The 13,476-nt window shown below is 41.3% G+C and overlaps 1 protein-coding gene and 1 long non-coding RNA gene across 3 annotated transcripts in view; one reads left to right on the top strand and one right to left on the bottom strand.

Moving 5' to 3' along the window:
* The first annotated feature begins 3,167 nt into the window (after positions 1 to 3,167).
* Positions 3,168 to 10,466, top strand: LOC126914911 (uncharacterized). Its single transcript, XR_007709931.1, has 2 exons — positions 3,168 to 3,320; positions 9,913 to 10,466. It is a non-coding gene; the product is annotated as an uncharacterized LOC126914911 (long non-coding RNA).
* A 316-nt stretch (positions 10,467 to 10,782) lies between these two features.
* Positions 10,783 to 13,476, bottom strand: part of LOC126914800 (A disintegrin and metalloproteinase with thrombospondin motifs 3-like) — a 62,882-nt gene continuing 60,188 nt past the window's right edge. The window contains exon 5 of one of the 2 annotated variants that reach the window (XM_050719224.1): positions 10,783 to 10,991. In XM_050719224.1, the coding sequence (XP_050575181.1) occupies positions 10,988 to 10,991 (4 nt within the window). In that variant the 3' untranslated portion in view covers positions 10,783 to 10,987. Of the gene's footprint in view, positions 10,992 to 12,629; positions 12,720 to 13,476 lie in introns of those variants that run through there. The other variant, XM_050719225.1, reaches the window with a different exon arrangement.

Here is a 13,476-nt window from a genome sequence, read left to right as displayed (position 1 = left end):
CGCCAGGGTGAGCCCGACACTCGTGCACCAATCGTTGGCGATCCTTAGCATCGTGTTGACCTTGGCGGTGGCCTCTTCGTTCCTCCCGACGGAACATGTGATGGCCAGCTCATCCGCGAAAGAGGTTGCTCTGACCATTGGCATGTTGTCGAGTCTCTCGAGCAACCGGTCGTATACCAAGATCCACAGGAATGGTCCGAGGATGGATCCCTGCGGAACTCCTGCCGCCACCTCGTGCTCCACCGTGCCGTGCTGGTTGCTCACGATGATCCTCTTTCCGGATAGGTAACTGCCGATTAGCCTTTTGACCTTCCATGGCAGCTTCCTCTTGTCAAATTCCTCGTATATGCTCTTCCAGCTGAGCGAATTGAAGGCATTGCTAATATCCAGGGTGATCATCACGCAAATTACCTTCTTCTGTTTGCAGATGTTGGCAAACTTTTATCACCTGCGTGATGGCATCTACCGTACTCCTCTTCTTTCTGAAGCCATATTGCCTCCGATGGAACGGGTCCATTCCGATGCATCTCTCGATGATCTTCTTAAAGCATTTTCCCCAGATCTTGCTCATGGTTGGGAGTATGCTTATCGGCCGGTACGCGTTAGGGAGACTGGGATCCTTTCCCGGTTTCCTTAGCAGTATTACTCTGGCCGTCTTCCAGCAGTCTGGGATCCTTCCTGATTCGGTGATGCCGTTGAACGGCCTTGTCACGAGCTCGCTCCTGCGACTCGCTATCAGCTTCGCGATCTCGCCCGGCACGCCATCGACTCCTGCAGCCTTCTTGGTGTTCATTCTTCCGGCGGCGTCGACGACATCGCCTTCGCCGATGGCGACGCTGAGGCTAATATCTCCTTCTTCTTCGGTCTCTGCCTCTTCGCGGCCCTCATAATGGGGGGGGGGGGGGGTCCGTGTCCCAAGGTGAATAGCCTCTGTAGGACTGCCTTCACCATGTCGATCGGCATGTCGTTGGTTGGTCCCTTGCTTTTACATTTCTTCATGACCGTGCGATAGGGTTTGCCCCAAGGGTCGCTCTTCAGTATCTTGCAGTATTCTGCCCAAGCTGTTTTTTTGCTGCGGGCGATCTCCTTTTTTAACTGCCTTCGGATCTCCTTGTAGGCGTTGACGAGGGGCTCGGTGTTGCCGGCATTCTTCTTCCTTTCTCTCGTCACCTTCCTGAGCGCTTTGTGCGCCTGCGTTCTCAGTTCCGCGATCATCGGGTTCCACCAGTAGTTCGCGTACTTGCGGCTCGCCGCACAGTTCGACTTCCTTAGCATCCCTTCGCACGTACCTTCGATGCTCTTTTGCAAGGGCTCGGCCCCATCATCTCCGATAGCCGCGTTGAGGTCCTCCTTCTTCAGTGTGTCGTCGAATCTGCTCAGGAACTCCTCCGGCGACATGTCCTTGGTCACGTACCTTTAGAACTTCGATACGGTTCGGGCCTTCCTCGCCTTAAACCTCGCCCTAAGCACGAAAGAATATATTCTTGTTCGATTTATCACGAAAAATAAAATCTTGCACGTGTGTACAAGCTGTTGGTTTCATCCAAAAACTACGACGCATGGGATAGAGAAACAGATATATATGCAAATGCACGTAATATATAAGAGAGAAACGTATGTACGAGCCCATAAATCGAAGTACGAACTGAAAAGGGAAATTTAAATTTTATCGAAAATTCTACTTCTAATCGACGTCTGCGTAAGATACGAGGACTAGCTGTTGGCGAGATACGGAAGCAATTTGTAGGTTCGAAGGGGAATATCGAGAAACTGGTGGAATACGCGAAGCTGTCGCCAAATTTTAACGTCTAATAACTTCCAATGGCTGTTTGATATCCGCACGGTAACATTTCCAACGAAATAACGAGAGCGATTCGCAAAAGAAAATATCGACTCGCAACATTCGTTCTGGGCACGTGCTGCGTGAGCGCGTCTGCGTAATCCGTTTTTAACGGGCGAAAAAGTCAGTGTTATTGCTAAAGCGAACGTACTAGGAAAAAAGTAGCGAAGCGTAGAACTTTAAAAATAAAACAACATTTTTCCACGCTATATTCCTTCTGATATTTACGAAGCCTTCGTGTGCCAAAAGAATCTGACATTCTAATGTGACAATAAACAGGAAATCTTTTAAGCAAAAAGAAAAGAAAAATACACATATCTCGAGTTCTCATTGGGATTAGGGGCGTGTAACGAATCTTCATTTGGATTAACCATTGTTGTTATACGATATGGATAGTATTTACTGATACCGACATGATTACAGTACCGATATGGTACAGAGTTGGCAAGTAACTGTGGCAATTAGATACTCGAGATGCCAATGACAATGATCTTAGGTTCAATAACGAATCCATGGTCAAAGGGATAACAAATACGTCTTCTTCCAAAGTCTAAGTCGTACTGAGCTTACTTGTCCACAATTCAAGTGTAACTCAACTTACTTGTCTACGATATAAGTAGAACTCAACTTACTTGTCTACAGTATAAGTAGAACTCCCTCAGTCCAAATGGAACTGCACTTATATACTCGTCTCTGTACCCCTCGGGTCAACTATATTTTTAAGGAGATCTATACAATTACTCCATAGCTTTGTTAGGTAAAAACGTCCATGCCATGACCGTGGCTACGTTTAGCGACCAGTTGTGTCACTTCGAGCCCAAGCCTACTGTCATAAATCTCGGGTAAACATAGTCGGATTAAATCATAAACAACTACTTCTGAGTTTTATTATTTAAGTGCAGCTATAATAAAAAGTCTAGACTAAAGTATTGGGGGTCTTCCGAAAAATTCCAAAAGAAAGGCCCCGATGTCCTTTTATCTCCAACATGTATATAGGAGAAATAAAATAGTATAGTAATTTTTTAATTGCACACTAAATTAGTATTAAATTCCATACGATATTTTCAAAGATCTTGTATCTTTGAATCTATCAGATTTGTTTTTAGATACAAAAGAAAATTAATAAAAATGTGACTTAATTTTATTCATTCTTTTGTACTGTTCGATCGTTCTCCACTATGATACGGTTTCAACGAAGAAACGTTTTATTTATGTTCAAGTGAGAGTTTTCTAAATCAAGATGAGAAGACAATTGTGCAGCCCGAATGTGAATGTGGCAAACTATGGCGAGCCTCAAATCGTCATAAAGGAAAGCACATCGGGCGAAGAGGAAGAGAAAGGGCGAAGGAACGAGTCGCCTCCGCGTTGCATGGATCCCGATTCGACACCCTTAAATCCTCATCTATTGTCTCCCTGGCGAGAGGTCAGGAAACGCTCTCTACCGACTCCGCAATGTACTTCCGGGATAACCGCATCACAGGTACTGTCTGATGGTCATATCGAGAAGAACATACTTGCTTACGGGCCACATCCCCTTTCTTGATAATGGACTTTTAGTGTATCCTGTTAGCTTAACAAAACATAACGTTGTCCAACGTTTGCATAATATATTTAAATATATTCCTATTAGGTCATTTGTTGTCTGTATATTTTCCCTTTCGATTTTGTCTTGGACTTCGATAGGTAATCCAATGACAATCAGGTGTATCCTCACCTCTTCATCCATTTCCCTTTTTACTTCCAATATTAGTCGTTCTTTCTCTATTGCATATTCTACGAACGAACCTGAAAGGTATTTACAGTTGTAAGCATGCACAGTTGCCGGCCAACCTTTATTCTTAAAGGCTTTGATAAATGTTTCTTTCCAATCTTCCCAGTTGTGTCCTCCAGCTTTCAGTAGATTTGTTTGGTACCGCCTTTTTGCTGTTTTTCCTAGGTACTTTCTCAAACCTTTGACTTTTCCTCATCGCTTTTTATTTTGTATTTTTTGCATTCCTCTTCATACTCTGATATCCAGTTTGTGGCTTTCTGAGTTCCTTCTAATCGTTCTATATTGTTGTTTGTTTCAACTATTTCCCTCTTATCTCGTCTTTAAAGGGTCTCTAGAAGTTTTTCCATGTCCACGTTGAGTTTCTCCATTTCCGTCTTTGTTTTTCTTGTGGATGTTATTTATGCTTCCTCTAAGACAATGTCTCGGAATACGAAGTTTGAATCCGTATCGGTATCAGTGCTGCTGTCTCATCGTCTATTGGGAGTTTAATATTTCGATTCTGAAGTCTGAAAATCGAGTTTTTTTTATTATGAAATGATTTGATAAAATACAAAAATGAACAACAATTAATATGCGTCTATAACAATCAATAACGATGATTATCTAAACGGGAAATTATAAGTCTTTGGTGCAATGTTTACCTGAACGTCCTGAGCTACCGATCTTTCTTCTTCAATCTTTAAATCTTAAATCTTCAGTCTTTACAATCTTAAACAACTATTCTATAACCTTGTCTGTCTCTCTAATGTAACTCTCTGTCTGTCCGTCTGGGGAACACGTACTTCTTCAACTGCTCGTCCGTATCGATCTCTCCGTTAAACACAGCCTGTCGTGCTACCCGTGTTACGTCGCCTAAACATCTGCATGCCAGCCCTCGCGACCGGACAGCCAGCGGCCTGCGTAACGTCACTCCGACCCTCAATAAACCTAAGGACCCAATATATTCTTTCGCTGTCACTGTATTGTATCAACAGGCGTCTTCATTCAACCCCTTTGTCCTGAAGAATTTCTTAAGCCAAACATATTTTCGAACCACATCTGGTTTTTAGAGAGGTCCTTGGATTTATTAGGCGCGCTGAAAAAATACGGAGAAAGCGAACACGCACCCATCGGGAAGAATCGAATAGCTAGCTAATAAAACAATCAGGTTTTTCCATGAACAAGGTCACCTATCAACCACGATGGTAGGAGGCCTTCTACCCATCCCTTCAAGCATCAGCGTAGGGCATAACCAATCGACATCGCGGATCGTTACCCTCACTTTTCTTAACGAAAAGTGTGAACAACGAATCCGCGTTCGTCATGCAAAAGGGCACACCCACACTGAACTTTCTTCCATCTCAACGCAAGAGCGACCAGCTAGTCAAAATTCTAACGCCTAACGTCTAACTCTGAACAGAACGCCAATTCAAGTCGATCCGCGACATTGCCAAACATTCGCTTATTCTATTAAGTATCATATCGTGCTACGTCCACCAAGAGACTAAGTTCAATTGTAAGAGCATTGCTCTATATTGTATACATCTATATTATCTGCGTGCGATAAAGTTGTTAATTGTTTATATCTTTTCAACGGCGTTACTACTTTGTGTGATTGTATAAAGTGTTGGAAATATACATTATTATAACTCTGACTCCCAGTGTTATACCGCATTAACCACCCCGACTATCCTAACCGAAATACGGGGATCGAACTATTCGTGGTGTCGATTATTCTAATCGTAACGGGAATTTACGACTCCCGTTGACGCGTATTCTAACGACCGCGTCTCCCCGCGATAGCTCGAATTTACAACCCGTAAAACAAAAAGAATCCCTATCCTACATGAACTCTAGGGATTTCACATATTTACTAAATTTAGTTTTCTAGTTTATTACGCAAATTCTAGTTAACTGTAAATTTCAATGTTTATAATAAATAATTAAAAATAACTAAAATATAACGCTCTTGAATCATTTAATCTCTTTCATTTTAATCATTTAAACTACTATAACTTATTACGATTTGCGCTTTGAATAGTTAATCAACAGAGTTCAGTCTAACGAAAAAGTATTCCATCCACAGCGATCGTCAGCGCTAGACACGCGCCGTCTTTACGGACGACATAGGCCGTGAGTATTCAGCACTCAAAGGGTTTATCGTCTGTGATAAAGCTTTTAGTTTCGAAAGCTCTGTTAAACTCGTTATGGTAAAATTAATAGACACTATAATCTTAACGAATTATCTTTTGTATTCGTAAGAGGCCCGACGATTTCTTTATTATGGGAAAATAATTTCAGCGATATTTTTCGCTTTTAACGCGTTTGCAGCGCGTACGCGTATATCCTTGCCTGTTGCGCGTTATACGTTTTAACGTATGTGCATAATTTTCTATCTACCAAATACGCGCAGCTTTTAACGAAGCAGAGCGAAACGTTTGTAAAATTGAAATGTTAGAACGATGTTTCCGATAAAATTCTTTGTTCCCGGCAGGTTGAACTGCGAGACCGATGCGTTTAAAAGTGCAATTTTCGAGGAATTAAACGCACGAAATTCTGAATATTAGTTCCTTCGTTATGCCTTTGTCATATTCGTTTCTATCTTTATCATTATTCGACAGGTTATTCGCAACTCGTGCAACGAAATAGGAGGATATCCATACGTTGATCCAAATTTCTACTTTCAATCATATAATTGGCTTTCTTTTGCATAAAACGATATAATCGAAACGTTATCATAGATATAATCTGGTTCTGGAAAAAATCGAAGAACGTCGTGTGAAAATCGATTTTAATTTAAATTGTCTTAAATATCCTTTAACGAATACGTCGTATTCTTTCGTTCTATTACGTTTAAATTAACAGTTATCGTCCTTTATGTCGGCCATTTCCTTCGTTTACGTTCTTTTTCACTTTCTGCCGTAATAGATCAGCCACGGATAGTCCAGTTCGACGAATAGTTTCTCTCGATCGACGTGGAAACCGTCGAAAAGAAAGATTCAGGATATTGTAGCCGTTCGCCGATAAGGAGCGCCATTTACGCCGAAGGAGATCCGTTCTCTTAGAACGTTCATAGAGCTCTGGGTCTTTTCGTTCTATAAGATTAATATAAATCTAGAAATTGTACAGCCCAACTTTAAGTCTATCGCAGCTTCGTTCGAACGACGTTACTTCGTCCTGTACAAATTTCGATTCCTCCGATGAAACGTGTATTCACAGCAAAGTACTTTTTTCTGTAATCTTATTATGGCTTGCGAAAGTGTTCGAATAATCTTGATCGTTCCGAGGTGACGCGTATCACACGAACAATAGAAAACTCGGAAAATACCGAAAGGTCGGATGATACCGGCGTTCGTACGGTAAAATCGTAAAATTGATTTCGATAACTTAACATCGTACTTGCGTTTCAGTTTAGTTGACTATTTGATCGATTAAAAGTTCAATTAATCTATTTACTTTGTTCGCGCGGTGCCGGCGTTAAAATTTCGAAAAAAAAACGCGCAGTTAGGAGAAAGCTGGAAACACATCGTATAATACGAGACTCGGATAGCCGAAACTTCACCGAGCTGGCGGAAATTTTGCGTAGGATCGCGTATTATGCCAAACATTTTGAAATCCCGTTAACGCTGTAACGAGACACGACTATCATGATTATGTTCGTTACATCAGTTGCGACTCTGCAATTTTTGTACTTTCGAGTCTGTCCCTATTTTAACGATAATAAAACATATTTGTAACGTTGGGAGAAGATTTTTAATCAAGAAAATTGAAACGAAAATGTGCGATCTTTTTTCATTTTCTTCAAAACGAAGGTATCCTCTAACGTTGTAAGAACGTAATTGGGTCGACCCATACATAACTCGAGCTAAAATGATCGAAAGGGCGTAGCAGGCTTTTTTTTTATTTATTACAAGCGTACAGTTTTGTCAGGTTCAGCCAAATATTAGGTTGCCCCAAAAGTGTCTTTCCTCTACGAATATGTCTTTTACGACAATGCATCTTTATACAAACACGACAGCTAATCTGTCAAATGTCGTGGTCTTTACCTTAATAGAACAAAATGGAACGTACGTAGTTCGATAAAATAAAGGAAACAAGAAACGTCGTGCGTCTATTATTTTCTTATAAAACGAAAGACTCTTTTGTTGTACAACCTGATATTTGAACTGTCGATAATTTTCGAGAAAGGTCCTGTAACTTCCATATACATTTTCCGATCCATTTCAAATTTTTCCAATACAATTGTTGGGAATATGATACATTTACACTGTACATGTGAATGTGTGTGTAAGCATCAGAGGACGTCCGGGTCTTGGTTGAGACAAAAGACAAGAGCCAGTCGTTAGAAGTATCTGGAAGAGTCGGTTGACAGCAAGCGTGCGTGCGAGTAGGTTTTTGAGGTCTTAAGAGTATAAGATATATGTATAACAGTTGTGTGCTAAATAAAGGGAATTATTTGTATTTCCGAATCCATTTTATATCTTTTTAGCATAATATATTTAAAGAAAAAGATTGATCGTACCTTCTGATCTGAAAAAATAGCTCTGTTTATTATACATTGTACATTATACATGTGTATGGGAATTAACTAGTGTCTATATAGTTTCACACTGACAAAATAGTTTCGAGTTACTTGAAAATAGTTGCTTGATTCAAGCAACTGTACGCGTTAACAAAATAGTTCCAACTTACTTGAAAATAGTTGCTTGATTCAAGCAACTGTACGCGTTAACAAAATAGCTTCGAGTTATTTGAAAATACTTGCTTCACTCAACTGCACACATTAATAAAATAGTTTCAAGTTACTTGTAAATAGTTGCTTGATTGAGGTAACTTGACCAATCTGAATCATCATAAAAACTTGGAAGGATATTTCAGACAAAATTACAGGTTCACATTGGCAAAATGATTTTAACTTACTTGAAAATAGTTGCTTGATTTAAGCAACTGTACACGTTAACAAAATAGTTTCAAGTAACGTGAAAATAGTTGTTTGATTCAGGTAACTTGACCAGTCTGAATCATCATAAAAACTTGGAAGGATATTTCAAGCAAAATTACAGATTCACATTGGTAAAATAATAGGTTCACATTGACAAAATGGTTTCGAATTACTTGAATTCAAATCGTTTTCATCTTTATCCAAGACTCGCATAGTCGTCAATCGAGCCATTCGGAAATCACATTGACCAACTCCAAAATTGAAAAGTAGAGAAAAGTAATTACAAGTATCGCAAGTGGTGAGACAATATGCGATAAAAGTGAAAAGATGAGCGTGGCGTTAAGCTCTAAGGAACTAGAGGTTTTGTGAGAATCAATCGTGTACTTGGACGATGAAATTGCGAAATTATGAGATTGTCCAAAGATGAAGTTGGTCAATTTGACTTTCGCCAGGCTCGATCGTCACTACGACAGTTCTCGCGTATCGAAACTATCTTGATGTTTGTGTGGACAGGTGAGACGAATGAGCGATCGTGGCGGAGAAGAATCAGGACTGTTACGCAGCGCAACACATCCGCAGTCCATCCCGCGCGGCGTGACAGCCAACGGTCTACGTGTCGTCCTTCGAACCTTCCATAGGCCTAAGGACCCACCATAAAGTGAAATCCTAACTGCATTGTTCGCACACATGGTTTGAGTCAATCTGTCTGCCAGAAAAGACTTTCTAATTCCAGAAGTGTTTTCAGCTGGTTCTTTAGAAGGGTCCTTGGGTTTATTACGTGCTCTTAAGAATTGCGGAGAAAGCAGGTAGTGGCCTAACGAAAAAGGCGGAGATCTCCCTAACGGAAAATCCGAGTCTCCCCATAAACAATGTCGCCTAGGACCCAAGTTAGTAGGAGGCTTTTTCCTCCTATCTTCCTTCCCAACATTGGTCATAACCAATCAGCATCGCGGATCATTGCCCTCACTTGCCTAACTGAAAATGTAAGCAACGAATCCGCGTTCTTTGGTCAAAGGGCACACCCATACCGAGCTTTCCTCCGCATTCACATTAGAATAAAACTTTAGAGTTTGATCGTCTCTCACGGTGCCTAGAGTTCCTGCATTTCCTACAACTCTCACCGTTCCTACCTCTCTAAGTGTTTGATCGTCTCTCACGGTGTCTAGAGTTCCCATAATCCCTATAGCTCTCACCGTTCCTATATCTTTCAGAGTTCCTTCATCATTTCTCAAGGTGCCTACACGGCCTAGAGTCTCCTAAGGCTCTCACATTATCCAGAACTCCGACAGTTCCTATAACTCTCAAGGGCCTAGAGCGCCTAAACGGGAATTTACGACTCCCGTTGACGCGTATTCTAACGACCGCTTCTCCCCGCGATAGCTCGAAAATACAAGGACCATCGCCGAGGGAAGCTACTTTCCTGTCCACCCTCTCTCAAACATCGGCTCCTCAGCTAGGTGGCCGAAGACATTCGGTCGTTACGATTGAAAGAGTGTCACCGACTTTGTTTGGCCGTAATCGTCGCGAATCAATCGCCGGTTTTCCTCTTGGAGGCGTGACCAGAATATTGCCGAATCGTCGAGACCCAGAGTCTAGAATGTCCGCACCACCGAGCGGTAGAGGAAGTACGCACAATCTTCGGTTGGACATTATGGACGACATCGCAGACCTAAAAGCGAGGAAGATAAGATGAGTGTAGAGATGAAAAAATTAAGCAGAGATCAAACTTACGCGCTACACTTGATCTTCATTTTCTTTAAATTTTGATCCAGCTGATAAATCAGTAATTAAACCAAGGGAACTAAGTTTGAAATCAAGCGAATCTGAAATACTATCAGACTGTTGCTACGTGAGAACAATAGCCATCTTGTACTTCGTATTTGCTCGATTCCAAACTCTAATCGATATACCAGCAGAATTTACCAGCAAAATAATTATTCAGAGATTCTGTCGATAAAACAATTGAAGTTTAAAATCGAACGAATCCGAATTACTGCGAGATCGTTGGTGGCTATTGTTCTCGTAGCAACAAACTGATGATACTTCAGATTCGTTTGATTTCAAACTACAATTGATTTATCAATAGAGTTGTCGAAGAATTATTTTGTCGATATCGGTGTAGAACAATAGCCAACAACGACCTCGCTGTACTTCATATTTCCTCTATTACAAACGTCGATTCATTTACCAGCAGAGCATCTGAAGAATTATTTCACATGGATCATGTAGAAAAAAAAACGAACACGAAAATGGAACTGTAATAACATTTTTTATTCCTTGTTGAGAGCCGTTCTTAAACATTTTGCAGGAATTTTCCCTTCGCAAGAAGATCGAAAAATAACCACTTTTGACGCTCTGTTTTCATCCCATATGAATTTTATCTTTAATATTACCGATTGATAATAATGTCACTGCGATATTGTCCGCAATGATTGCAAATTATCTTCTCCGCGTTTCACCTATATCGATAATACAGAATATCAAACAACAATTATTTAATTTCACGTTGTTGTTGACTTTATTAATTTTTACGATAAAGTGCATTCTCTGGAAGAAATTTTACGATTTACGATTTTCTTTTTCATTCCTCCTTTCACCTACGATGGCTCTTAAACAAGAAACGATATCGTAACGAGAAATACAACTTACCTGAGCGTCCACTTTGGTTCCACTAGTGTTGTCCCATACGACTTTGTGTTTGACCTCGCTATTAGGGGACTTTTTACCCAACGTTTCCTTCACCGCCCTCACTACCTTCGATTTATCGAACTTGAGACTTAAACTGGCCGTTACTAAATCTTCCGGCTTCTTCGACATCGGTTGGTGTCTCTTCGTGAACTAATTCGACGGTACCATAAAGGTCGAAATAGCGGCTTTCGAGGATCCGCTAAGCTTACTTTTAGCTCCGTGCAATGTCGACACGTCGAAGCTATTGGAACGGAAGCTCTTCGATCGACTTCCTTTCTGTTCGGTCGTTTTTCCGGGCCAGTTTGATTTGCTATCATCCCGCGAACTCGGCGCTTCCTCGCCGCATCGGTTGATTTCCGTCGCGGAAGACGCTAACGAGCTTAGGATCGATATCAGATCCGCATTAGAGCAGACAATGCCCGCAGCACCGGAAACGGATGCACTCGCGGCTCTTGGCAGTTCCGAGACGCGCCTTCGGAGAGAAGACGTCGGCGAAACCGACGGAGTAGGCATTTCAGAGAATCGTTGTTTCGGCTGTTGAGTGTAACGTTGAGCGGAACTGTTACCCTCCAGCGGCTGTATTTCGTACACTTGCTCCGTCGACGTCCTGTACATCCTTAAGCGCACCTGGCAAACGGATTGCTTTTATTCGAAAGACAGTTTCTTTTTTATCATAATTCGTGCGTTATGATACACGTTTCGATGATTGAGCCGTTAAGCGTGACAAAGCGATGGAATTGTTTTGCACAGAAATTCTGGTTCTAAAATTATGTTAGGGATTCTAGAGCGTAATAACATCTTGGAACGCAAAGTTATCGATGTGTCGATGAAAGTTAAGCGAGCTTTATCGAAGCACACGTTCGAGTCTTTGGGCGATTGCTAGGAATACGCGTAATGTTCTTTTCTGTGAGCTGAAAAGTTGAACGACTATAAAAGGCGTTTGTAGAGGATTTCAAAGCGGAAGAAGAAGCGATACAAATGTTTAGAATCAGAAATTATCTGTTTATATAGAGATCTATTTGATGCAAGGTCTAAAATCAATCAAATCGGATTGTACGGACGTATATTTGTAAAGCAACGAATATTTGGTTCTTTCAAATCTTAACTTCGCACGATCGTATAGAAGTTCGTCAACTTTAAACTCGGTTTTTCTTAGTCTGCAAACTAGCGGAGATAGAACGGCTAAAATAAACGAAAGATCCTTACCTTCCTCGCTTTTAGGTGCGTGCTTCCTCTACAGCTCGGTGGTGCGAACATTCTAGAGACTCTGGATCTCGACGACTCGGCAATATTCTGGTCACGCCTCCAAGAGGAAAACCGGCGATTGATTCGCGACGATTACGGCCAAACAAAGTCGGTGACACTCTTTCAATCGTAACGACCGAATGTCTTCGGCCACCTATCTGAGGAGCCGATGTTTGAGAGAGAGTGGACAGGAAAGTAGCTTCCCTCGGCGATGGTCCTGATCCTTCTCCGCCACGATCGCTCATTCGTCTCACCTGTCGACACAAACATCAAGATAGTTTCGATACGCGAGAACTGTCGTAGTGACGATCGAGCCTGGCGAAAGTCAAATTGACCAACTTCATCTTTGGACAATCTCATAATTTCGCAATTTCATCGTTCAAGTACACGATTGATTCTCACAAAACCTCTAGTTCCTTAGAGCTTGACGCCAAGCTCATCTTTTCACTTTTATCGCATATTGTCTCACCACTTGCGATACTTGTAATTACTTTTCTCTACTTTTCAATTTTGGAGTTGGTCAATGTGATTTCCGAATGGCTCGATTGACTATGCGAGTCTTGGATAAAGATGACAATTAAACTATTCAGATTAGTCATGTTTATTATTTTCCTATCCTTATTTTTAATTTACACTATCCTTATTTTTTATAGACTTAAAACAAAAAACAAACAACAAAGAAATCTACAACATCAATCGGCTGATGAACTCCATAGTTAAGTTCGAGCCACCTCTTGTAAAGAAAGAAATAATACAATGCAAAAGGTGCCAAAGGTACGGCCACACGCAGAAATACTGCAATCATAACTTCCGGTGCGTAAAATGTGCAGGTAATGACCCCACTGACCAATGCACTAAATCCCCGGAAACCCCCGCCAAGTGTATCCACTGTCAAGGAGAGCATCCTGCGAACTACAAAGGATGCTCAGCCTACAAAACACTACATAATATAAAGTATCCAAAACTGAGACCCAAGGACATAACCATACAAGAACCTAAACACCAAAAACT

This window comes from Bombus affinis, chromosome 3 (genome assembly GCF_024516045.1).
Source record: "Bombus affinis isolate iyBomAffi1 chromosome 3, iyBomAffi1.2, whole genome shotgun sequence".
Taxonomy (NCBI): domain Eukaryota; kingdom Metazoa; phylum Arthropoda; class Insecta; order Hymenoptera; family Apidae; genus Bombus; species Bombus affinis.
The sequence above is the reverse complement of the archived record's forward strand: the minus strand, read 5'-3'. Positions and strand labels throughout refer to the sequence as shown.